The 26,542-nt window shown below is 40.4% G+C and overlaps 2 protein-coding genes across 9 annotated transcripts in view; both read left to right on the top strand.

Annotated features, from left to right (window-relative positions):
• The window catches only part of TBC1D2B (TBC1 domain family member 2B), a 47,466-nt gene extending 26,099 nt beyond the window's left edge, over nt 1–21,367 (top strand). For 4 of the 5 annotated variants that reach the window (XM_035554055.2, XM_035554053.2, XM_035554056.2 and 1 more), the window contains 5 exons: nt 126–620; nt 2,405–2,522; nt 3,231–3,416; nt 4,521–4,642; nt 7,548–11,500. In XM_035554055.2, coding sequence (XP_035409948.1) covers nt 126–620; nt 2,405–2,522; nt 3,231–3,416; nt 4,521–4,642; nt 7,548–7,743 — 1,117 coding nt within the window. In that variant the 3' untranslated portion in view covers nt 7,744–11,500. Of the gene's footprint in view, nt 1–125; nt 621–2,404; nt 2,523–3,230; nt 3,417–4,520; nt 4,643–7,547; nt 11,501–21,218 lie in introns of those variants that run through there. The other variant, XM_035554054.2, reaches the window with a different exon arrangement.
• The window catches only part of DAPK2 (death associated protein kinase 2), a 47,890-nt gene continuing 37,053 nt past the window's right edge, over nt 15,706–26,542 (top strand). For 2 of the 4 annotated variants that reach the window (XM_050713021.1, XM_035554060.2), the window contains exons 1-2: nt 15,706–15,815; nt 23,250–23,347. In XM_050713021.1, the coding sequence (XP_050568978.1) occupies nt 23,271–23,347 (77 nt within the window). In that variant the 5' untranslated portion in view covers nt 15,706–15,815; nt 23,250–23,270. Of the gene's footprint in view, nt 15,816–21,235; nt 21,381–23,249; nt 23,348–26,542 lie in introns of those variants that run through there. The other 2 variants (XR_004779901.2, XM_035554059.2) reach the window with 1 other exon arrangement.

The raw sequence follows: 26,542 nt of genomic DNA, 5'->3' as shown, positions 1-26,542 counted from the left end.
GTTAAAACGTCTAGAAAACTATGGGGAGCAGCTTGAGGGGTATTGGAAATAACCTTAGGATGGGAACTTTCAAGATTGCTGAACACATCTTTAGGAACGCTTTTTTTTTTCTCCTGTCCTTTCAGTGAATATGATATATATGGTTTCCAAACAGTCCCAGAAGATGATGAGGAAGAGAAACTAGTAGCAAAATCACGAGCTTTGGACCTGAGATCGCTTTCTCTCAGTGAAAATCGAGAGATCTCCACAGGGGTAAAATGGGAAAACTATCTTGCAAGTACGATGAATAGAGAGATGATGCGTTGTGTGGAACTAAAGAACCTTATTCGTTCTGGGATTCCACATGAACATCGTTCCAAGATATGGAAATGGTGTGTCAATCTCCATGTTAAAAAATTCAAGGACAGTGCAGTTCCTGGGTACTTCCAGACCTTGCTTCAGAATGCCCTAGAAAAACAAAATCCTGCATCTAAACAGATTGAATTGGATCTCTTGAGAACTTTGCCAAACAACAAGCATTATTCTTCCCCAACATCTGAAGGGATCCAAAAGCTGCGAAATGTGCTGCTGGCGTTTTCATGGAGAAATCCAGATATAGGTTATTGCCAAGGGCTCAACAGGTAAGATTTTGTGAACTGTAAGTTACAACTACGCAGTGGAAGAAACAATGTGCACTTTCAAAACACTTATATAGCAACAGCCTTTTGGACAGCAGTTCTCCTCATGGGTTGTATGCAATTTGTAATGTAATAAGCAGATAATTATCACGTTTTTAAACAATAAAAAGCAGAAGACTTGGATCATGAGACTTCTAAAAGCAGCTCTGCAAAATTGGAAGTGGCATTAATTCGTAGGAAATGGGCTACTTAAATGTAGGTTTTACAAGGTCTTCATGTCAATTCTAGGGGATCATTTTGCTTTTGTGTGCAAAAATTTGTTAGCAGGTTTTTTGTGTGCTTTTTAAAATAAGCAGAAATAAATGCTTGAAATCTTATTTTTGTGTGTTAAGGCCACAAAGTTCATCATTTCTTTCAGGATGTCCTCAATTGAAGTTGCAGTAATCGTTTTAAGGACTATTTTGGTGTTACAAGGCTAGGCAAAATTTGAAGTATAATGTCATGGCAATTGGCATTTGCTGAAATAGGTTTGGTAGTTTGAGATCTGTAGTGAAGGAAGGTGTTATTTGAAACAGACATGTTAGTCTAATGTGCTGTTGTTGTCCCCATGGTATAATTCCACAGGTGTCAGGTTGTGTACTAGTTGATACACCAGAATAGGGTAAAAGACTTGAACTAGAGCAGCTGTATCATTTGAAATGTGCACTGAAGAAGGGTACAGATACAATAGAGAAGATTCATGGCAAGCATTTAAAAAGCTACTCTCCCTACCCAAATGCTTATGAAATATTTATTTATTTATTTAAGGAAGTGTTTTCAAGTTAAATCATGGTGGTTTTAAGTCACTTCGGTCTGATTTCTTACTTAATATATAAATGTCGCTCAAAAGCAGAGTACTCATGCAAACTGTAGAACAATGGATGCACCTGCTACCCCCACTTTTTTAATTTCTGAATATTTCATAAAAGAGAACCTAAAAGAGAAATAGACAATTCTGCTGTTGAGTATACTTAAAGAAGTTAAAAGCAAGTTAAATATTTTTCCACGCTTTGATTCTTTTAAGCTTTCAAAGCATGATAATCTTGTTAAGCTGTGTAACATCAAAAGCAGTACATGGTGCAGTTCCTCTTGCACACGGAAATAAAACAAGTTGAGGTAACCTTCCATATTCAAACAGCTGTCAATGACACAAAGCTATTCCTCTGTTTTTTCTTTCATAGTCCTCACTGGAAACAGGAAAACCAGGAATGCTGCTCTTGAATCCTTTTTTTCCTCCTACTTTAGGAAATTCTTAGAACAAGTTAGGTCTTTGAAAAACTATAGGTATTTTCTTAAAGACCATGGTATATGAAGATGAAAGTATTACTTAACTTTAGTGTAGTGGATATAAAGTACATTTGCTAGAAATTAGTTTTCTAAACTTAAAATGATTGTGTGTGAAATGCAGGAACCATCTTCTCTTTCTCTTTTTCAGTAAGGAAATACAAAAGTCTGGGGATCAGAGTAGTAGGTTTAAGACTTGCAAACATCTAATTAGTTTGCCTTAGTTCCTGGAAAAGTGTGTTCTAGCAAATCACTTTGCTTTTGCCTGCGTGTTTCATACTGAATTGAATAAAAAATATTTGGATTGGCTGAGAAGGTATCTCGTTGCCTCATTTGAAGCTACATTATCTCCTATTAATCTGTTTATGTCTGCTGAACAGAAACAAAGGCTCTATTGTAATTCATCTTAATGCATTTTGTGGTATTTATTATAATGTTCTTCTTCAAATAAACCCTATTTTCAGATTGGTAGCAATTGCTCTCCTGTATTTGGAACAGGAAGATGCATTTTGGTGTCTAGTAACAATAGTGGAAGTTTTCATGCCTCGTGATTATTATACGAAGACACTGCTAGGATCTCAGGTATGTGCTGTGCCAAAATAAAGCCTGGCGCTGTAAACTGTAGCCTGTTGGAAACTTTTATTCCAAAACTTTTTGGTATGTCTTTTGGGGTTGGGGGGGGAGTATGTAACGAGCTGGTGGAAGTGAGTTCCAGGCACCAGAAACAAGGACTCCGAGTATCGAGCTGAAATGAATGTTCAGTGATCTGCTTGGAGCTCCAGTTCTTAACCCCTCTTCTAACTATTAGTTTCACAATGTTGATGGAATTGATTGATTGTTTCTTTCCTCAAAATTAGTGGGATGGGCTGTGGGCTGTCTTGGGGAGTAGGGGTTGGAATGCATTCTGCAGTAGCGTGAGCAGTATACACTTTAGGGCTCCTCCTTCCAGGCAGTGCTCTGCCGTGCTGCTTCCTCCCTTCTCCAAATCTCTCCCCAGCTCATTCTTCACTCTGCTGCTTGTTCACTGATGCAGCACAAGTGACCAGGAGCAGGAACCCAACATCTATGTGTGAGGAGTCCTCTAAAATGGGGTGGATTATGAAGCAGAAGTTGTTTCAGCAAGGGAGGCGTGCTTTGAAGTAATACTGTATGGGTTGGGTGCATATAGCGTAGAAATGTTGACTTGACAGTCCTGGGACTCCTAACGAGCTCTAGAAAAATCAGCCCTACTTTGAACCATGTGTATGGTGGAAAATATAGGATCAATAATATCATGTGTTTTCTTTTTAGGTTGATCAGCGAGTATTCAAAGATTTAATGAGTGAGAAACTTCCACGACTGCATGCTCATTTTGAACAGTACAAAGTCGACTATACTCTTATAACTTTCAACTGGTTTCTTGTGGTGTTTGTGGACAGTGTCGTTAGTGACATCCTTTTTAAAATATGGGACTCATTCCTATATGAGGGACCAAAGGTGAACTGAATAAGCTAAGTTTTTTTAGTTGTTATCTGGTAACAAGATACTGTGGTGTAACTGAGTTTCAGGGTGCAGGAAGTTGGTTTCACAGGAATCCTGTCAGTTAAACTTTGCATACCCACCGTTTTTTTACCATTAAAAAGTAAAGCTATAGGCAGTGCTGTCAATCAGTGTACAATAATTATATGAAAATTGGAGCTACTGTTATATAGAAGAAAACTTAAGTGAAGGAGAAGAAAGAAGTATTGAAAAGATGTAAAAATGAGTTGTAACCAAGTATTAATGACTTCTCTGCAGAGACTATTTGCTTTATTTCTGCAGACATTTAAATTACAGTTGGCCAATAATGACTGTCTGGGCCCCTATCATAAAATGAGGGGGCGGGGACATAAGAACTTTCATGTTTCATACTTGTGAAATCATAGTGAAAAAAAATCAGTGCAGGAAAATCATTGAATTTGAACCCAGTAATAGCGTTAAAGCAGATGTTGGAGAGAATAGGAGATCTGTAAAATAGACAAGAATTGCATGTTAGTTAAATTTGTCAACCTTATCTGAGCATCCTAACACAGTGGTATTTTGTGAAGGCAGCTCTGCGTAGACAAGTTCAGAACTTCCTGAAGCATTTTCAGAATGAAGTGACCCTTTTTCCAGCTTATGACAAAGTTGGTTGACAAGCTGATATCAAACTCCTACCGCATCAGTCCCCCAACATGTTGGGAAAATGGCACTGGAAAACCACCTGTTAAATAATAAGCAAGACTTAATTTAATCTCTGCAGTAATTTAGTAGTGTATTCAGCAGTCTTAACGACTTTGAACTAGGAAATCAAAACTTCAGAGTTTATATACTGTAAACCCAATATTGTATTCTGGATTGAACTGCAGAACACCTTGTATTGGTTACAGGCTGTAACAGAAGTTTTGGGCAGCTCTTGGAAATGAGGGATAGAGCAGGCAGGAGAGATGGAGGTATGATTAGATAGCTTAAATGCAGGCTGTAGGAGAAGTAATACTTCTCCTTTGAATGTATAATAGCTAAGAGCAGAATGCATTGATTCTTATATTTATAAAGAATCAAACATTGTATTTTTTTTATCAGGTAATATTCCGATTTGCCCTGGCACTCTTTAAGTACAAAGAAGAAGAAATCTTAAAACTGCAAGATTCTATGTCCATTTTCAAGTACCTTCGGTATTTCACACGTACCGTACTTGATGCTAGGTGAGTAATTCACACATGCACTTGAAAGACCTGTGGTGAGGCATGGGAAAAGTTTTGTGTTTTTTTTGGTTTTGTTTTGTTTGGATGGTCGTTTTTAATCTAAACCTAAATTTTCATTAAAACAGCTGGAGATTAAACTAATTGCTAACACTTCTCATGAACAGTTGATCTAGCATCATCTTTAAACACTACGTGAATGATTAGGTTTCATGATACAAAAAAGGAAAGGTGACAAAAACAGAAGTGAATGGGTAATTGTAGTTGTTTTGAGGGGGATGGTTGTGATTACTTAGCCAGGTTGGTATTATTTAGCAGTTGTATAATGGTAGTAAAATTTAAGAAGTTCAGCCATGAGTAAAAAGTCTCACCCTCCATTGTGGATACAGCTTAGGTTGTAAATGTTTTTTAGTAAATCAAAGCACAACTTGGCTCAAGTATTAAAAACATGAACTGGGTCCCACTAGAATTAGATCTGTTATGTACTGCTAATGTATATGATTTTAAGAATATAGTTTGAAGGAGACATAAAATAACGGTTATACACTCTTCTGTTCCTCAATCCTTGCCTAGGAACTACGGTTCTCATCAATGATGGTATAATGTTTTAAGTTCCTGGTTTCAAGACTGCAGAGCAGCAGATGTAAATGAAAAAGAGGTCATGTTGGGATAGGTTTAACGTTGGAAGAAAAAAAAATTTGCACAGATATTAAGACTCGCTGATTTTGAATTGAATATAAAATAATATATTGGAATCCAAGGCATTTGTTTTTACCACAATAAATTCCCAGCAGAATTATGCTTATATTTTGTCTCCTACTTTTAAGAGCAATTTACTGTTTTTAATTCTTGACTTGCAGTTTTAACTGGAACAATTTAAAAACTGAATAATCTCATTCTATGCTTAAAAAGGATTGCTGGGACTGATGCAGGGAGAATGTTCTGCACCTGCTTTAGATGGTGAAAGTCTTCATAACAGCTGCTGCTTTCTCTGCTGAAACATCTGTGAAAACTCAAGGGAGAGTAGCATGGTGCTTTGTATTTTAGCATTCCCTCTTTGATTTGAAAACTGCTGAGCACTTGTTGTACTCAACCATTTGTGACTGACAAAATGCTGACTGCACTTCCAAATCTGGAAGAGACAGAAAAGTATGTATTTGGTTTTGGGAAGAAGGGGCACATATTTTTAAAACAAAGCAGTAAATAAAACTTCTTAAAAAAACCAACGAACTCAGATTTGTGGATATTTTTAAGAACGTAACCTATAATCAAATGTATAATGTGTATCCCAGCAGCACCATGAGTAACTAAAGGTTGGAAAATGTGATGGAGGAGTCAGAACTTTAGACTTGGTTTTCCTTTCTTCTTACTGTTATGTAAAGCATGTGATGATTTCTCTCTCCTGCATAAAATGTATGGTGCTGAGATATCTTTTAAGTATCTGTAACATTGTTCAGGTAAGGCCAGAATTCAGTGCATCAACAGTGTATATAGTACAAATATACGCTATGCTGGTCTGTAAATCCTTGCGTTTATGGGATTTTAAAAGTCAGAGTTACAAGGATGGTGTAGTGGCGTGTAGTGCCGCCTAGGGGCTATTAACTTCCATGTCAGAACTGATTTGTATGATCGTACTGTAAAATTATTCAAACCAACTGGTCTCTTATTCTACCTTTTTTTTCTACAAGTTTTACAACATCAAAATTTAAACAGTACAGAAACATGTAGAATTATGTCTGATACTGATATGGACAAAAAAAATCCTGTAGAAGAAAAATTCCAGAAGACAATTTTTATAGAATTCATGAACATCCTCAATGAGTTGGAAACAGTGCAAAATAATTTTGTAAGTTTAAGCTCTCTAATGGAGAAAAGTATATACCAAAATGCACATAAACATACTTCAGGTTATAGGACATCATAGGGTGTGTATTTACCTAGCTTTTTTACAGGTGATAATTGTGTTCCATATGTGCGCAGGTAGAGAGGCTGTTGGAGTATATTCTGTTCATAAATAGCAGGAAATGGTTGTTTCTTACCCAAAAATAAAAACCTATGGAGAGCTTACTCTTAAATAAACTGTGCAAATAAATTGTCTTAGTGTTAGGGTTCAGCTGATAATGAAACTAGACTAAGTTAAACTCCAGTTCCCCTTTTTCCTTCAGGAAGTAGTAAGAACTTGTTTAGGTGCAGATGAACAGCAATCATATAATTAACTGTATCTTTGGACAGACTAGGCAGATCAGTGACTAGTTTCATTGTGACTGTATGATGGGACAGCATAGCATGTCTCTGGAAGAGCTGTTGTGATGCTTTGCTGTGTGATCTGACTAGCTTGAGCTGACACTAGCTCAGAAATCTTTGCTCCATCCAGCAAAACTCCTGAGCTTTATCACTGTATCAGAGTTATCAGAGTTTGTCTTTAACATGTTTTGTGCTATCCTTGTTTTCACCTGTACTATCCCAGACTTTATCTGGTCTCGCACCACTTCATTATCCTGGTTAAGTTGAGAGCTGACTGTCCTGGGGTTGAATGAGCTTTCCAGTGTATAACTGGGTATCTGGATGTATTGTGTATTCAACCTAGCCAATGAAGATCTGATTAGCTAAGCTTATGTCTTCTATTCAGTGTTGTCAAGAACTATAACTGTTATAGTTGTATATAGAGTTTACAGGTGGCCTTGAGGACTGGTGAGTGTTTGAGAACATTTTACCACTTGAAGTAACTAAAACTGAGTACTTTATAGAACTTGTTTTCAGTCCTGATAACATCTGAGATCTGTCAGGTACATGAAGGAAAACAGAGATGTCAGTCACATGCTAGATACTGATACTACTGAGGTACAAAACTCTTTTTAAAAGATTCTAAATGTGAATGATTATTGTGTTATGTTGTATAATCTTACAGGAAACTGACTGGTATTGCTTTTGGAGACCTGAATCCTTTTCCATTACGTCAGATCAGGAACCGAAGGACCTATCACCTGGAGAAAGTACGTCTTGAACTAACTGAACTTGAAGCCATTCGTGAGGATTTCCTGCGTGAACGAGAGACCTGCGTAGAAAAAAGAGACCTTATTAGTGATGATGAGGAGGATAGTTGAAACTACTCAACATAAACTTTTCTTTGGGATCGTGACCAAAGTGAGTTAACCTCCAAAACACTTTATTAATCCTATCAAACCGAATGTAAACTAGTTGCTTTTGGAAATATGCAGGACAAATTTCCAAACCCCAGCACTTTCAGATATATGGCATTGTATGGAGGCCAAACACTTTTGTTTACATGTATGTTCATGGAAATGTATGTAGAGCACTTAATATCTGTCTCAGTTTAGTCATACAGCTGAATAGTTGAAACAACAATTGACAGTTGTTTTCCTGCAGCACACTTAGTGTCTGTATGTGAAACAGTACTAACAAAAGTCTGCACTCTGTTTACTACATTCATTGCCAAGCTTCTGTATCTGTTTGATTGTAACCATGTTTTTTATAGAGCAGGTTCAACGTGGGTGGACATAACTATTTTTCAGTTTTGGATCGGTACAATAAATGGCTTTCATTGTGTTGTCCTGGGGGGGGGCTGTAGGGAGGAACAAACAAACACTTTTTAGGTCACAACTAGAAAAGTATGGATTGAAACACCATAAGAACTTTTACATTCCTTTATCTGTTACTGAAGTGACATGAAATGGATCATCAAACAGAAGATTTATGTACTTCAAGTATAAAATAAGTCTCTATTTGTACCTGAATATCCAGTGTATACTAAAACAGTGATAGCAAGTATTTATGCTATTCTGGGTGGTGTGTTGATGATGATTCACATTAATACAAAAGGTTATATAGAGCAAATTCTGTTCAGTTAATTTTATTTCTATTCACTTTTTTTCTGATGGCTGTCTCAAAAAGGCCACACCTAAAACCCAGCTATTATGGAATAAGAATGGAGCTTGCTACAGGAGTACTATGTATTAGTTGTGTACCCATTGAAGGTATTTTTTTCCCATTATTCTGAATTGAAATCACTCTTCCTATTTAGGGCTTCAAGTCCTGATCTTTAAAAAGAAATACAGCATTTTTTCTGCATGATTCTATAGCTATTGTATAATAGTGATAGAGATTAAAGACAAATGAGTATTTATCAGTCAATCAAAGGAGCCTAAAGGCCACAGCATGCATGTATAAATTTAAGTTACTTTTCCAGTGGAAAAATGCAAGATTCTCTTAATGTACTTGGGTTTGCTGTGAATGTTAAGTGCACCTGCTTCAAGACATCTGTAAGGAAATGTTTGCAGCATTATGGAAATGTGAGTGGAGGCCATGCTTGCTTGTGACTATCAGTACTCTTAAATGGTTCTGAGGATGAGGAGGTTTTTTGCTTTTTTTGTTTGCTTGTTTGTTAGTTGGTTTTGTTTTGTTTTGCTGGTTATTCACTGAACTCTTGCAATGTTCCTCCTTGAGTTGTTGGATCTTCATAATATTAGATTGACTTAGATGTTGTCTCTGAATAGATGATGATAAAACTAACATACAAAATAGGTTAGCTCTTGGGGAGTGGCTAAGTACCAAAAAATTAAACTTGTGGTCAGGAATGGTCCAAGTGCATGAAGCTTCTACTTCTCTGTTGGTTTTCTGAGAACAAGTAGGATTTGTGTGACAGGTACACTCATGTAAATGTTTTAGGAAATTCAAGTGTGTGCGGGGAGAAATCCAGCTTCTTTTTCACAGCACTTTTGTAAAGGATGTATTTATAGCCTTCTCTAAGCATATTATTAATCAATTTATCTGAGAGAGATACTTAGTGAGGTGAAAAGTGACTTACAGGACTTCTTTTGAAATATAACGTATGCCTTTTCCTGTATAATGTATAACTTCAAATTAGCCAACGAATCCTTGCCAGTGAGGGACACGTGGTATGATCATCTTGATTTGTATGACATTTGTCTTGTAAAATGTCCCCTACCTTGTCTTTTGTAAGTGGTAGTTTTTTGGTTCGTTTTCCTAGTTACTCTTGGTTGTTTACTTGAACTTGTTAGGCAGGGTTTTTTCTTATTATTGCATGTACTGTATTCTTTTTTTTAATTACAATCAGTATTTGAATATAAAAATGGGACCAGCTTTTCTAATTTTCTAGTTATGCTGTCTTTGTTTGGAAAGAGCTGGTCTCTAAATGGGTCTGTAATGTCCATTTTTTTTCTTTAACACTTGAAAACAAGATGAAAATGAAAACTTCTAACTTGAAGATCTTCCTTCCTATGGCAACTGGTGAAATGCTAAGGTGAAGAATTTAGAAATATGTACCTTAGTCTCCTACAAGTCTACTATTCCAAGGTTTTGAGTCTTCAGTTAGAACTAGATCTGTGGCTTTAGGAGATGTTTTTGTACAGAATACATCTAAGTCTTTAGGTTATGAAGCTAAAACTAACTTCAGGGCAACAATTCGGGAAGATCTGTAGGTGACAAAACATGACCTGCAATGTTACAAGACTTTCTTTTTTTACGGTTGTGCTGAAGGTTAAATGACCATGTGTATTATTGTCGTTCATTATAAAAGTTGTTACCTGATTATACAGTAAAATTAAGTAGCTCTGTTTCTTATTCCATTATGTGAATCTAAAACATGAATAGCAGGAAATTATGGAAATCATGCTGTCTCTGGGTATTTTGTTAGCTTCCAATTATGAAATGAGTTGGTGTTAATTTACTGAAGTTCCTAGCAAGATGTTAACTTGATTTTGTTAATAGTTGTTGATGCCTTAGTTAAAAGGTCAAAAAATTTGAAGAGGCATCTAACCTATGACTGCTAGAAATCCATGTAGAACAAAAATGAGACAAATGCAGCAGGAAGCAACTTCAAGGGAAGCTTTCCTTGCTGTTACAAATGTCTTTAGGCAAATACTAGTTTTCTAGTGGTGCTTAATCTGGTGATTTTGGGGAGCAGTAACTAGTTAGGGATACGCAGGATATACAACCAGTATTTAAACCAAATGAAATCAAACAAAAATACAGCGTGACTTGTCAGCTTTGCAAAAGCTGAACTGTGTAGATACCAGGTGCTCACAATTCGGGGAAAACTTCCAAAACAGTATATGAGGATTTAACATTCATACCAGCCACTTAGTAGGAAATTGACCTGTTAATGCAAATGAAGACTGCAAAGAGTTATTTTTTTTAAACTTCAAGATCATGCACGTGCAGAATTTCTTAGGCATGGTTCCCAGTATGTTATATAAACCAAATTGCTAATGTGCATATTGCAGAATATTTCTCCATCTTTGTATGCTTATGCATGACTTTCAGTGAAACTTCTGGTTACATGGTTAAAAATGTTCTGTTACCTTTTATTAAATAGGCAGAAGTTTGGTGTACAATACCTCTAGCTATTAAGTCTTCATAGTATTTCAGCTTCACCTGGACATGTATATAGGTAGTGTTATCATCAAGTGTTACCAGATTTTTTAACCAGCTATGCAATGAATAAAAATATTTCATTGCCCTTTAGGTGTTTTCTGTGACAGATTCGCACCTTGCCCTCACTCATTGTAAACGTGGTAAGATACTTCAGCAGAAAGGGAAAGATTTTTGTTCCTTCAGACATCGAGAATAAATGAATGGTTCTATATTTGGTAAACTGAGTTGTTTGTTCAGTCATGCTTAAGTGAGAAATGGAAAACGAGTCACTTTATTTCACTGAATTGTGTAGCTGTTTTGCTGAATCTTCCCTTAAGTGCCATGTTGGAAATAAGCAATATGTGGTACAAGAAATTTGGATCACAAAACGTAAGTGATGTTATTTTTGTAAAAAAAAAAAAATAAAAAAAAATGATGTAAGAAAAAAAATAAATTGTTTACTTTGCATTACAGCTTGCTCTGGTTCTTCTTTTTTCATAACAGATGGAATAACTGCAGGTGCCATCAGAACAAATCCCTAGTAAAGTGGGTGTTTTTGTCTGATAATGTGATTTCAGAGTATAGGGGAACAAATATGCAAATTTGGCTTTGAAGCATGAAGATGTGAACTGTAGACATTTTGCATGCAGGTGATGCTGTCTAGGTAAACTTGTGATTGAGGTCCTTAGTTTGTGGGGGGGATGGGGCAGAAGACTAAATTTCCATGAGCGCTTACAGGGAACAGACTTCCTAAGAAACCTGAATATTTGTATAGTATCTCCTAACACAACCTCTTTAGCAGAATGTTTTTGTCCTCTAGCTCTGCTACAGGATGGCAAGCTGTTAAGAGTAGATATTGGCACAGCTGGAAATCTGTTCAAAGGACTTGCACAACAGGATGGAGAGCAGCAACTGAGGCAAAAAATTACTCTGGTCTAAGGAGAACCTCCTGTCCTGTATACTGAAAGTTTTAAGTCTGAGGAATAAATAGAAAATTCTGGAAAGAGAATGCATGGGGAGCAAGGTCTGTCTTGGACACTTGGCATATTTAGCATGAGCAGGTTGTGTTGTCCCAGCAGCTGCTGGGGCCTATTGAAGAACGGTTGAGGCTCCTGTTTCCTCCTTGGGAGGAGCTCAAGATATTTGTTCTCAACGGAATTGCAACAAGAATGCAAGTGCGGTTGCTGATAAATGTTAAGAGACTTATTCCTGAGAAATACATTATTTTAGAGAGGATAAATAGAGCTGGTCTAGTCTGACCTGAGAGCAAATATCTGCAAAATCTTGCTCTCCATTCAGAATAACTCAGAGATGTGGAGAACATGCTCAAGTCTGCTGGTGCTGTATTATAGTATATCAGGTATTCACTCTACGGGATTTTCAGAAGTGCTAAACATAGCTTCCTTATCTGCAGCTCCTTGACCTCACTGGAAGCAGAATCCATGTAGTGCTGAGGCTTTAAGATTTCCCACACATGAAGGCCGTGAAGTGTATTCACTGAGATAATGCAAAGGAAGGGTGTGCTCTGCCTTGGAAGCTTTCCCCCTGGAAAAGAACGTAAAAGGTTCAATCAAGAAGAAGTTAGTAGAATGGTGTTTTTGTCATGATACTGTGCTGTAGAAGCCATACTCCTCTACAATTTTATATATCTGACAGCGAACTCTGCACTGTCAACATGACTAGCTTTTCAGAGGAAGGAGTAGACTGGTAAGCACAACTCAGGAATACATACTGAAGGTGAAAGACAAAAAAGCAAACAGTTATTTAAAAAAAAAAAAAAACTGCCTCTTGTAGAGAAGTGAATAGGGTAATTAAAACTTTCAACATTAGAATATAGATGAGGAAATTACAAGACTTTGGCCTTAATTCAGTTGCACCTAGTCTTGAATGATTACATCGTGCCTGTGTGTTTCAAGTAAGGTGTACTTTACGTATATACAAAAGTTATATATTTTTTGCAGTGAGATGCCTCTAAGACTTGATGTTTGAGCTGATGAACTGACTCGATGTCTTCAGGCACCATGATTGGTGATTAAACTATGAAATAGTCTGTTTACCTGTTTTTGTAAATGCAGGTGGTGTTTTTTCTGGTCTTTACACATGGGACATCCCCATGGAAAAAGTAAGGTATGGGCTTCATTCTTCATTACTTGCTAAAAGAGACTGGTAAATACATGGCTAGCAGACATTACAGCGTTTGTCTTCAGAATTCACTGACTTACCAGGTTGCTTGTGCTGTCTGCTTTGGAAGCTACTCAGGTTTGACTTTTCCTTCTTAATCTTGTCCTGTATGCATGTAAAGGCTTTTGCCCTGATTGCCAGAGATGATACAAAGAAATCTGAGTTAAAATGTTCTAAAGGAAACTGAACAACTAAACCAGGTGAGAGCAATTTCTTATTTATGCAGAACCTACATTTTTGCCTGTAAACCCTGCGGGTACAGTATTGGGGATGAGATTCCATCTACCCTTGTGTTTTGGGAGACTTTGTAGGGCTGGCCAGTAGAAACTAAATTCAATGAGGGTTATTCAGGGACTAGGGAGAGCTTGTCCTGATCTCAAAAGTGTCTGTGGCCTGTCAGGGCAAACTGTTGTTTTTTCCCCTTGTAGCTATGAGCAAACAAAAGAAGCGGCCTTCCTTGTGTGCCCTTTTCTCTGAGATTTTTGTAGGAGTATTGATGTGACTTGCATGTGATCATACCACATTGTAGAACTAAAGGTGAGGAATGAAGTCTCTTTATTTCCTGTTTCAATTCATTCTGATGGCATTTGAAACCTTGACTATTGCTCCCATTTCCTGTCCTCCACCCTCTATAATATCAGATACAGCCACTTTCCTTTCTGATTTGGGAGAACTGGGTGGAACTACTGGGCTGTAGAGCAGGGGCACAGTTCAGTCCAGTTGACTTGAAGTCTGAAGCCAAGTTTGTAACTGCGATAATAAAAAGCACAGCATTTAAGCTCTTGCTTAATATAAAATTATTTTGAAATTCATTGTACCATCTTAGCAATGTTTTGCAATGGAAACAGGCCACCTGTTTATGCATAATTTGCCATAGCTTTGCTTTACCTTAACTGCATACAGAATTGTAAGTAAAGGCAGCCTTTGTATTAAAAGCATTTATGTTCAGTCTGTAAGGTGTGAAAAATACCATGATTGTTCATTAACAAATGTTGGATATTAACTTGCCTGGAATAAATTTAAGGAGACCATACAGTATTTATCACAATTACTGTCTGCTGAAAAGAGGGAGAAAATGCAGTTTTACAGGTCTGGGGAATGTCTTTAAGACAGGAGAATAAACAAATGAAGGATGTACTTCTCGGTAGTCAAAATTTCGTCTAGGGCAACTTGGAAAGCAGTATGGCAGCTGGTTGTTATAGTAGCGCACTAATTCATTTTGAGTTGCACAGTGAAGACTGGCCACTCTTTGAATCCCAGTGTTTTCTTGAAACAACAGGAAAGTTCACTTGGCGACTTTGAATTTTAGACCACACAAAAAAAAATGTAACCTTGTATTTAGGCTTGTATAGAATATAGGAGAAGGTTCCTCTCTCATTAGAGTCTCTCTCTAATTAATTCATCTCTTTGGCATTAATTCCTTGGTATTGTTTTCTTGTATTCTGAATCTACTTAAAGCAAAGGAAATCAGGTCCTGCACCTGAAATATTCCCAGACCAGCTTGGGAGAACTATCATAGTCTGGAAGGTTATATAAGGACCTACATCTCAAGTGTGGGAATACAAATACAAGGCCATCAAATTCTGGGATTGTGTGTGCTGCTTGCATGCAACACGTTCTTATCAAAATAGTCTTGTTTAAGCCATGTCAGGCACCCATTACATTTTTTGCACGTGTCCTTGGTTAAACTTTGTTATCACTGCAGAGTAACTCAGCTTGCCCACTGACGAAATGGAGCACAACTGAACAAACAAGTGAGGACAATGTTTTTCAGATCTAGGGCTTGCTGATTTCTGAAGTAGCTTGCATTGTTGTGTAGTGCTGCTGAAAGCTGGACCAACATGAGCTATTTACTTAACCTTGGATCAATTGCTACCCCAACGGAGAAGGAGGGGGAGACACCTTGCAAGCAACCGGTGCCATTTCAGCGGTGATGCCTTGGACTCTTGGGACTTCCTGGAGAAGAAACCCTTCTGGGCAGCACTCGCTTCGGGGACTCTGGTTCTGGCAGCTGCTATTCCTCTGTGAGTCAGGTGCGAGCTCTGCGTGTGCAGTGTGGGCTGTAAGAGCAGGGCCCTTACCTCTGGGCATACGGGGAAGGGGGGGCTCAGCTCCCTGCATAACAGCCTGCGTGGGGCTTGGGAGCCTCCTCGCTCCCTTTCCTTCCTCCCTGCGGTACCCTGTACCCCCAGCCCCGGGGCTGGTGAGCCTGGCGGAGTCCCAGCCACCCGCCCCGGGTCTCAAACCCGGCCTGGTGCCGTGAGGAGCCGGGGGGGCGAAGCGGGGCCCAAGCCGGCACCCCTCGTCCCCCTTCCGCAGCCCGAGGAGCTGCGCTGAGCCGGCGGCGCCTCCGGCCCCAGCTGGCCCTGTCTCTCGGCGGCTCCCGGCCGCAGCCCGGCTTCCCCCGGCCCGTGAGGGGGCGCCGCGGCTCCCCGCGGCGGGGTGTGGGGCCCGACCCGGCCCGGCCCTCCCCTCCCTCACGCCCAGGGGCGGGCGCCCGGCACGGCCCCGGCGGCTTCTCCCGGTGAGCGGAGCCCGCGCCGCCCATTCAGCCCCCTCAGCCCCGGCCCTGAGGAGCCCCGCAGAGGGGCCGCGCCCGGCGGTAAGTGGGTGCCCGCAGCCCCCGGCGACGTCCTTCCCTTCCCTTCCCCTCCCCGCCTCCCCAGCCGTCCCTTCCCTGGTAGCTTGAGCGCTGTCCCCGCTCCGCGGCGGAGCTCGGAGGCTGAAGTGAGGCGACTGCGGAGCACGCCGGGGAGCTGCGCCCCTCGCCGCCGGCTCCTCCCCGGGCCCTGGGGTCTGCATGGGCGTCGGGGCTGCCCGCGGCTCGGGCTGCTGCTCGGCCATCCCTTCGGCGTCGGGTGCTTGGAGGGCTTCGGTGGTTTCCACCCGCGGCTGTCAGCATGGGGGCAGGCAGCTTCCCGCATCATCGCAGCGAGCAGAGGCTTTCGGTTGTCCCTCAGCGGGTCCCACAAAGGCTGGGGAGTGAAGCAGGTTCAGAAGTACCCCTTTCGTGTGACCAGCGTGGATGGCTGGTCACACCTCAGCTTACTGATGCCCGTGTGCAAATGCTGTGCAGCTCTCTCATGGTTATCTATAGATTCCATCCCATCTTTTTCCTCAGAAGGTTTCAGTCAGGATCTGCAGGGTTTCTGAAGCCGAGCCCCTCTGGGCAGCGCAAGCGCAGCGCAGTGCCTGGCCTGCGTCCTTCTAAGGGACAGCAAAGAGTGAAGGTATGAATGGGAGGGTGGAAGTGTGCGGCAGCTGCTGCTTTGGCTGATCAGTCAGGGTAGATAGAGCAAGGGGCTCTTAAGCCATGAGCACCAGCTGCAAAAGGCCCCAAAGTGGCATGCTCACCTGCTTAATGCGTGTAGGGAGAGAGGAGGGAAGCTCAACTATGATCCTCTGGGGCATCATAACCTACTGAAATGTCAATAGGTCTCAAACTTTCCTATGCCCTTCGTCTCTGTGCGTAAGAAAAAGATGCAGGTAGCATGAGCCAGATCACAGCTTGGGGTCAGTGATGTTTCTGCTCTGCAGTCATAATCCTTGAAGGCGCCGCAGGGGCGGGGAGCAGGGGCCCCGATGCTGCGCCAGCATGCCAGGCATTGCGGGCTTTCCCCATGTCCTGGCTGAGGCGTTCGCACCAAGCTCATTGCTCAAGCATGCGAGGGCCTTGGGATCAGTTACAGCGGTGGCCCTTGCAGTTAGCTGCCTGCTGCTGAGCTGTAATTAGCTGCAGAGCTAATGCATTTGGTGCGTACCCTTGAAATGGAGGTTTGGAAACAGTCTTTGGTCGTTCAGCACACAGATAATTACTGCAGGGTAAACCTGGGAGGTCAGAAAGGCATCCCTTGAGAGTTGGTGTCTACAGCAGGAATTCTATAATGAGACTGTGGCCAAACTGAATTGCTCAGATGTTTGCTGCGTTTTGTGTCTGTTATAGGCACACAGGTAATAACAGCTGTCTGAATTTTCCAACAGAAAAGAATTTGGACTACTGTTGCCTTCTGACAGGAAGAATTTTAGGTGAAAATAAAGATTTGTTGAAATTAGTACCATTGTGTAATTGTGCCGTAAGTACTTTTATTTGAAAGCAGGGGATAAAAACGCCTTGTTTTATGCTGTTGGAATTGTGTAATCTTTTGCAAGATAAAAAAAAAAAAAGCGGGGGAAGAAAATTCAGTGGAGACGAGAAGGGTGAAAGAGGAAAATACCTTAATGCTTATAAGTATCTTGTTTAGTATTAGCATAAAGCATCAAATAAGAAGACAGTATCAATTGATTTATTTTTTTTTTAATCTTGATTTGGGCAGTTTTAGTTCTAAATTGTTGTAGTCATTTCTTGCTAGTAAAAAAACAACTTAGAAGGGAAGATGTTTTACTATGGTCAGTTATAATGCGTATTTTGGGTTTTGCTTGAGCGTAGCTATTATTTTGTAAAGAGAAAGCATGCCAGAGAGGATGCTTCTGAGTTTGGCCAAAGAGGGTTTAGTGATTCAGCTTGTGTCAGGTGTATTTGAGAAAGTAAAATTATTAATGTCTTACCTCAGTCACTTGAAACTGGTTTCCCAAATAGCTACAGAAGATAGCTTGAGGAAAAAGCTTGTGACAAGCCAAATGATCCTACAGTTTTGTTCTCACCTCAGATTTCTATAATCTTTCTCTTATTCAGTGGTGGGTGGATGTTTATTGTGGATTCAACATGTGCAGACCTTGGATCACACTGGAAAACAGTGATTTCTGAGGGTACATAAGATCTGATTTTATGGTATTACAGAACTTAGGAGCGTGAAGTGATTAGGCAGTAAATGTTTCTGGTGCCAGAAACTGGAACCTGGGAATTCTGTATTCTATTTCTGGTTTTGCTATGGCTTTGTTACATGGCTGTAGGAAAATAATTTGCATAGCGTTAATAATACTTTGACACCTTGTAATATTTGGGATGTGTAGAAAGTGGAACTATTCTATGAGGTATGGTAATGAAAACACAACAAGTAATGTGAATGCTGAGTAGCAGCTGGCCTTTGTAGTAAAATGCTCAGCACTAGGAATCCTAGAGCAGCGAGACAGAAGAGATGGCCCCAGCGTGGGGCGGTTGAGGAAAAGACATGGCGTGTTCTGGGAAAGAGCACAGAAGGCAATGTCCTCTGCAGAGCTTGCTGCGGAGCTCTTAAAGGTCTAGTCTGATCCAAAATGACTGAAGCTGATTTCCCCCCTCCTTCCAGTTCGAATGAATTCTGTTACAGACCCCAAGTGACTGGAATGGTCCAGTCTTTGTATGCGATAAAGGTGTTAGCATAAAAAGTGCATCAGAAAACAAAGTTGATTGTTGCTATTTTCTCTTATCATGAGTGTATGACTGGAATGTATGAATCAATGTGTATAAATACCTGAAGGGAGGGTGTTGAGGGAATGGAGCCAGACTCTTTTCAGTTGTGCCCAGGGACAGGACAAGAGGCAACAGGCACAAACTGAAGCACAGGAGGTTCCGGCTCAATGAGGGGACACTTCTCTACTGTGAGGGTGATGGAGCACTGGGACAGGCTGCCCAGAGAGGCTGTGGAGTTGTCTTCTCTGGAGATATCCAAAGCCTGCCTGGGTGCCATCCTGCACAACGTGCTCTGGGTGACCCTGCTCGGCAGGGGGGTTGGACCAGATGATCTCTGGAGGTCCCTTCCAACCTCAGCCATTCTGTGTTTCTGTGACTTCTTTGTCTGAATGTGCCAGAGATGAACAACCATCTCTAATTCAGCAGTCAGCTTTCACTGATCAGCCTAAGGGAATTACGATGTGACTAAAGGAAAAAAAATAAAAGGCTCTCATTCCCCCTTTAATACTTGTGCTCTGTGTTTGCAGATGGAATCCAACAAAAACTGTAGTTTCAATCTTCAACTGTGAAGTTATCTTAGCTTCCTAAGATCAACGTGCAATGTCTGGGGAGGACTGTGTTTATGACTGAAAGGAATTTTTATTTCAGATGAATTTCAAGCGCATAAAGGTCATCTTTTATTACCTTATCCCCCTTGTGCAGTGTATTTGCTAATGACAATTGTCTAAGATCATCAAGTGTATGATCTATTTTGGGTACCTGCTGACTGTGACTGCTGGGTGAAAGCCAGCAAGAGAAATCTGCAGAAGTAATGAGGGTGGAAGGCAGTGTTAGACACGGGAAACACCAACACATCAGAAGTATGACTGGAGGCTGTGGACGCTTTGGAGCAGTTTTGCGTTCAGTCTTCAGAAAGGAGGCTCTAGTTTTGAGTCGGGTGAGTGAATGGTGTCTTGGGGTTGCAAGCTTGCCGCTTTGACCTTTGTGGAACAAGGTCAGTAAAAGGGATGAGAGTTTTCTGGTTATTTTTGAGAAAATACTATGTGGATTCTGTGCATCTGCAGGAGTAGGTGTGTTTGGAGAATGCCGGGAGATGAATAAACTTGTCAATCAAACACAAAGCCTCTGTGTTCCCAGAGGCATATTGGGTGGGTTCCCTGTTCTCAGAACAATGTTTTAAAATTGTTTTTAAGGCAAAATTTCTGTCTCTTAGGACAATGATTTTCTTTTTAGGTGTGTTTGTATATAATGTTATTTATAACCGCGTACCTTGGATTCTGATGAAGGGAGTAGTCAATCTGAGAGATTTACAGTCTTTGGGCAAGTCTCAGCAACATCTCTTCGTATGTGGCTGGTTTCCTTAGCTTGACTTTCTCATGGGCTCAGAACTTGATCTTGCAAATCAGGATGAGCAAAATGTTTGGGATTTTCGGCAAGGTTTGGCCTTGTCTTTTGTTTGCTTCTTCTGAAGTCTGTGTGTGTTGGGCTAGGTTTGCTTCAACACTTCAGAAAATGCCATTCTGAACAACTGCAAACAAAATTATATAAACTTAATGTGAAGCCAATAGCTTAGAGGTACCCCAGTTATAAATGCTACTGAAGAGTTTATTTACCATAGTTTCAAGGCCTAAGCAGAAGTGGTCAATGAGCTTTCTCTGAGGATATGAAAGATTGCTTCAGAAATATGGTAGTTTAGTTACAAAGTAGATTTTTAGTTGTTTATTTTGATTGAGAGGAAAGGGACATTTATATCCCAGGCATTAACAAGAAGAATGAAAATAATGAGCAGAGAAGCAGAAAGGTTTCTGTGGCTTCACCTTGCAAAACCCTGCAAATACAGGAAAAGTAAGGATCACCTAGAAAGTGTCTGAGAAAATATAGGGAATGAAAGTGGAAGTGACAAACACCATTGTAAAGCATCCAGCCTAGGCTCAGAAATGGAAGTGTTGATTTTCTGCGGTATGCTTCAATAGTGATGTTGTTATTCTGGTCTTCAGTGTCACAACCTGTGCAGTTTCTATCATTTGCCTTAGGTAGCCGGATGAGAGAGATCGTCATTAGAACCAAGTTAATGGAGGGTTTTGAAACTGGGGCTTGGACAGATTTGTTAATGAAAAAGCAACAGGCCTCCCAGAGTCTGTCACAGAGCCACTGCATCTGCAGTGGAGACCTCCAGCAAGGCTGCTGTTGAGGACGTGAAAGATTTTGCCAGGGATACTTTGCACCTCCCTCTCCTCCATGAGGTTACTGCAAATGTCTGTCATGCGAGGTATGTCAGCTGGTCCGGGCCATTGGGAGCTCCCTGCCTAATGAATGCCTTGTGAAAGAGAAAGGAGTGAAGGGAAATGAATGGTCATAGAGCCCCCCCCGTCTTCTTGTGCTGGGGAAATGGCAGTCCAAAAGGATGCACTGCACAGAAATACTGAGCGTATGGTGAGAGCCATCAGGAAACTACACAAAGCTGTGCTATGGGAGGGTGGAGGCAGGTACTGGTGCTGCATGCCTGGTAGAGAGGGATAGGCATTCTTCTTGATACCCCTTATTGCTACTGCTTTTTGAAAGAGTGAATGTTACTTCTAACCAATATTGGGGTAAGTGTTGGTGCAGTAGCCCCTCTGATTGAGATGAAGCAGTCAAAACATTTGTGTTCTAACATGTAATTTTTGTTAACACCAGCCAAAAAGCATATGTGGAAGAATGAGGAGACTGTTTCCCTTCCTTTGAGGGACTATACTTGGAAAGGAATTTAATTGATACTCAACATGCCTCCAGTGTGTTAGAAGTCAAAGGCTTAAAGAAAGGGAGAGAGAAAACAAAGCAGCAAGTCTGTTCACTGAGGTGAGTGCATGGCAAAAGCTGGGTGCATTTTGACAAGTCTGTTAGATTTTCACGGCATATTTGCAGTTTATGATATATGCTTATAGAGATTGGGAAAAATCTTAAAAACAAACAAACAACAACAACAAAAAAAAACATGCGAATTTCAACTTTGCAGTAGCCCTGCAATTGCTTTTTGGTACTTTGTCCTATTTTTTAAGAAGTCTGATGGTTTATCAAAATAGTTGGCGCTTCTTGCAACACTGAATTGAGTTTGTTTCTAAAAAAATCAAAATAGATCTTTGTTTGCTGGTGAAATATGCTTCTCAGTGTGCCAAAGACTGCTATTTAAAAACAGGAGGGAGCTGTATAAAAAAATACAGAACCTGGAAGTCCCCAGTGCATGTGGAGCAAGAAGCATCTGGGATTCATAAGGAAGTAAGCATTACTCGGAGTACAAATATGTCGCTAAAGCCCGGAGGTGCATGACAACAGCTGCACGGCTCAATGCAGTTAGATTTTGTTGTGATACAAGAGGCCTTACAGCTACTTTACTCAGTCTGATCTAAAGAGTGGATGCTGTTTGTGACATTGAGGATAATGCTAGTGTTTATCTACACAGGAAACACTAAATGTTGTAAACTGTTTGGTTGATTACTGTTAAAATACCTTCTGTAAGCTTAACGTATGTACCTGTGTGGGCATATCCCAAGAAATAATGTCTCTGATCTTCTCCTTTTCCAAAAGCAGCAGCTTCTGGATCACCTGTCCAAAAAAAGGTGGTGGGGGACAAGCAAGAAAAAATCATTAAAAAAACACACCCCAAAACATATGGAAAGACTGAGCTGATGAATGTTGGTATGGAGGGTGTCACAGTTGGGCACAATTTTGAAAAATCCACCATTATTCTGTGATCCATGCTTGTATTTCTGGCCAGTTTGTAAAAGGAGTATAATTTGTTGGACTTCGCTTTGTGATCTGCATTGTAGGCTTCGTCATTTCTATTGTTATATCCTCTGTCAGTAGTCTAAATGTGGGACCAGACTTCTGTTACTCCTGAGAGTTTCCTCATGTCTAGCACTGTAATACATGAGTATTTGAGTAGCATGGTAAAGGTGAGGACACGCGTATATCATAGTGTATTCTTTCTCAGTTTCTCTCTGCCCCCTGCATTTTGGAGCATCATTTTGGGAGCCAGGAATGCAGCTCTCTAGTGAAGCTCTCTGCTATGCAGGCTAACTTTCTTTGTGGAAAAAGCACCCTTCGAAGAAAGTTCAGTTGTTGTTGGTTAGTATGGCCCAGCATAATGTATTCCCAGGTCCTCAAATGCACCAATGTGAGGCTTGTTGTTCCAGACCTCACAGAGCTCATCAACTTAAAAGGTTATGTTTGGGAAATAAATTGCACTTTTACACAGGGTAATGCATACAATAAATGCTGCTGCTGCTCTTTTTCTTATTTCCAACATTTAACGTGATGGGAGATGTTGTACTGAAAGCTGCCTAGGTAGAATCACGGTGCCTTTTTGTAGCTGTGGTCTGTCTGCTGACGCTTCTAATGAAGAGTCCTGCAATGCTGATATTCATACAAGCTCTCTTTCATGTAGTGTGGATGCTTTATGTCTACACGTTTGTCACATCATTAATTGGATGTGTATGCTCTCAGTTACTTCAGTGAAGGGCACTTCACTTATAGGCGCTCACCTCTTTTTCAAATTGGGCCCTCACTGTTTGGCAGAGACTAATGAATTAATTCCTATAACTGGTCTACAGTATGTTCTCACGTAAATAAGCTGCAATAGATCCCAAGTGACTATATCAGAAATGTTTTTTACCTGTTCTTTGCCTGTTGAAAGATCATGATGAATGTCATACTTTCTTAATATTCTAGTGGCATCATCTTTGTGCATCAATGAAGAGTCCAAACATGGCTTTGTTCAAGCAACAGAAGGTGGAGGACGTTTATGAAATTGGGGAAGAGCTAGGAAGGTAAGTTTACAGGTGACACCACACTGTTGTAAAAGCTGACACATGGGGATGTTTGTAGCATCTTAAAACAATGACCTGATCAATGCACTGCATGACAGTCCAAAGCAATTTCAATGTATTACAGTAGAAACACATTCCTTTAGAAGAAATGCACTGTGGATATTTATTATTTTTAGGTTAAGTGTGCTAACTTTTTTTTCCTGTTTCCTTTCTTGCAACTAGGACAACAGAAGGTATGTTTACATTGTCTTTTGTGGATAAGTGTCATCTTTGTCTGTGCTTTAGACTGAGTTCACCTATCTGTTCTCTGAATGAGCTGGGGGGCAGAAAGCCATGCTGCTGTAGTCACAGATGCAGCCCGTTTATTTGGCTTGTTGTTATGAACAGCACTGCACAGCCTCCGGCTGGCTCAGAGCACTGACAACGTGTTCATATCTGCCTGCAAAGCACCATGTATGTGTTCCTGAAAAGAATCGTCAATCAAAATTTCAGCAGGACAGACTAATGCCTTTATATAGCTTTTAAACTATAAAGGCTTATCCACAGGTATTAACTATAGGTGGAGTTAATGGGCTATTGCCATGCTTAAACACTATGCTGGATTGTGGGCTGGATGACACAGGGCTTCCTCAGTCACTTAGTCACTTACAGTGCTCTGAGTGAGGATGGCTGGTTCCCATGCAGTGTCAAACCCTCCGATGCTTTTCTCTTTAATATGCAAATAGCTGAATTAGGACTCTACACTTGGTGACTTCCTTCCCAACATCTGGCAGTTAGTTTTGATAAATGACTGTGTATGTGCAATTACCCTTTTTCAAGGTCTGACAATTTAGTGACATTAAAACACTTCACTTGAAGCTGTTTCCCAGACAATTTTTTTTTTTTGGCATTTGCAGCTATTTCATCTTTAGAGTTGTTCAGAACATTTCTTTATGTGTGGGGTGTTTATATTCTTTTTCTGTTCTCTTCCATCTCAGGAAGGCCTCAACTTGTAAATTTTCCATAGCTGTTTGCTTTTGAGTGCTGACTGGTTCCGAGAATATCATCCTGAAAGTGAAAATCTGACAGCAGCGAGCATTAAAGAAATGCAGTGTGAATGCAGCGTGTAAAAGTTGTGCTTTTTTAATATAGGAGGCCCTAGTATGTGGTGTTATGGTAAAATTAATAAAACTAGGAACTGGAAAATGAATAGTACATTTTTACCTTGGTTGGTGACTTGGTTTTAGAAATCCATTCTCTTTTGAGATGATGAGCCTCACTCCCCTCTTCAAGCTGATGGTAGATCTCTTGTAGTGAGAAATCCAAGTCGACTTGCTACTGAGGTGTGTAGGCAAAAATGTTCCCAGAAAGACCTGAAGGAAATGGACAAATTGTGAGACCTCTGCTTTTGTTTACGTATTTTTTTCAAGAGCCCTGTAAAGTGTGAGAAAAGGGCAGCAAGACTGGAGTAGCTCTCTAGTTTTGAACACTTTTGAGTTGTATACTTTACGCATTCACATGAATATCTTGTCACACAATTTCTGCCAGCTTTATTTTCACTTTCAGATTTCGTGAGAAGCTCTGCAAACATCTTGTTTCAGCTCTGTGTTAGACGTATAGTTTGACCAGGTTATCATGTCTGTCTCTGAGCAGTAACTACTGATAAGGGCTGGTGACAGTTGATATCTTACTTTGTTGGAAGTAAAATAACAGACTAGAAAAGTTCTGGTGAATGAAACACTACAAGAATCTCTTTCCAGTGATGACTGATGCCCTTGGAGCCTGTAGATGCTTTTTATTACTTCAGTATGTAACAGTATTCAGTATTACTTCAGTATGTAACAAGCTGTTAGTGCTTGACAGGTACAGGGGGTTAAAAGGATTTGGTTATTGTGATTCTGGCAATGAAAGTCACTTACAAAACAAATCTTTTTAAAGAAAAAGTCATTTACAAGACAAATATTTTTAAACAAACTCTGTGAAGTGTTTGTCCTGTTCATGTCCTCCTAACTGAGTTTGTGATTTCCTGGGAACAAAACTCATCATGAATACAGGCTTAATGCTTGTTCCAGCTCTATTCAGTCAGAAGTTAAAATACAGGATCTCGTCGACAGGGCCAGTCCCTGATTGTCTGAAAGCCTTTGCACAGCACTTAGGAAAGAGGGCTTCTGCTGTATAATGTCAATGCTGCTTTGCAAGGCTTCAGTGTATCTGGTCTGGTGATGAAATTGGAAATTTTCTGACATTGTGCAGCATTTAAGGTAGCTGCAGCAACGGCTGTTCAGCTACATAATACCCTGCAAACAGTGTGTTTGTGGATTCCTGAACCAGACTGCTTTCAGAATCGTTGCAGAGCTAGAGGCAGCTCAATGGTTGTTGGAAAAGACGTTTCTTGTGCTAAGGCACACTGTGAGAGAAAAGTCTGCAGAAAGGGGGAGCAGGTTTTCCATAGCTGCAGCTGTACTGAAACTAGCTGCCTAAGTTCAGTGTTCCCTCGATCTTTCAAATATTAATCTTAGGTTTACACCTCTGTTGCCCAACTTCTCTGGAGGGTACATGCAGGGAACAAGAAGTCAGGCATGTGGCACTAGGCAAAAGGAGTTGCTAATGGGCTTGCATAGTTCTGGCAGCTATGCTGGCGGGGAAGTTTAGCACAGGCTATGCTGAATGAGGGAAATACCTTATTATCATGCATGTATTTTTAATGTTACTTCCTGTTAGATAATATCAGTTGGTTTGTAAGTATGAAGTCTGTGGGGAATGAGGTTCTCTGGCTATAGCTAAAAGGGGGCCTAAAAAGATGAAGTGCCTCGTGGGTAAATTTAGCAAATTTCAACATTTTTAAAAAGAAGAAAAAACCCTTTTGAAATCTATAGTACAGCCTATTGTTAGAATAATGAAATATTTCTAAATGTTTTCTTTTGCAAAATTTATGGTTAGTGAGGGGGGAGTTTGACAATCTGAAAATGAAAATGTTACAGGAGGATTTATTTAAAGAATCCTCAGTAAAAATAGCTAGTCTAGAAGTCTGGGAAAGTTAGAATGCAATAGAATATAAGGTATTCAGAACCTGCAAAGGTAGTTGAAGATTTTCCTCTTTTTTCCCTTCTCCATAAGGCAGTGGATTATGCAGTTTGGGAGTACATTATGCAGTTCTCCCAGGCATTTAGTGTTATCTCTCCTTGAAGGCATCAAACTGTGATTTCTGGCAAATTC

This window comes from Cygnus atratus, chromosome 11 (genome assembly GCF_013377495.2).
Source record: "Cygnus atratus isolate AKBS03 ecotype Queensland, Australia chromosome 11, CAtr_DNAZoo_HiC_assembly, whole genome shotgun sequence".
NCBI lineage: Eukaryota > Metazoa > Chordata > Aves > Anseriformes > Anatidae > Cygnus > Cygnus atratus.
This window is presented reverse-complemented; position numbering and strand designations above follow the sequence as displayed.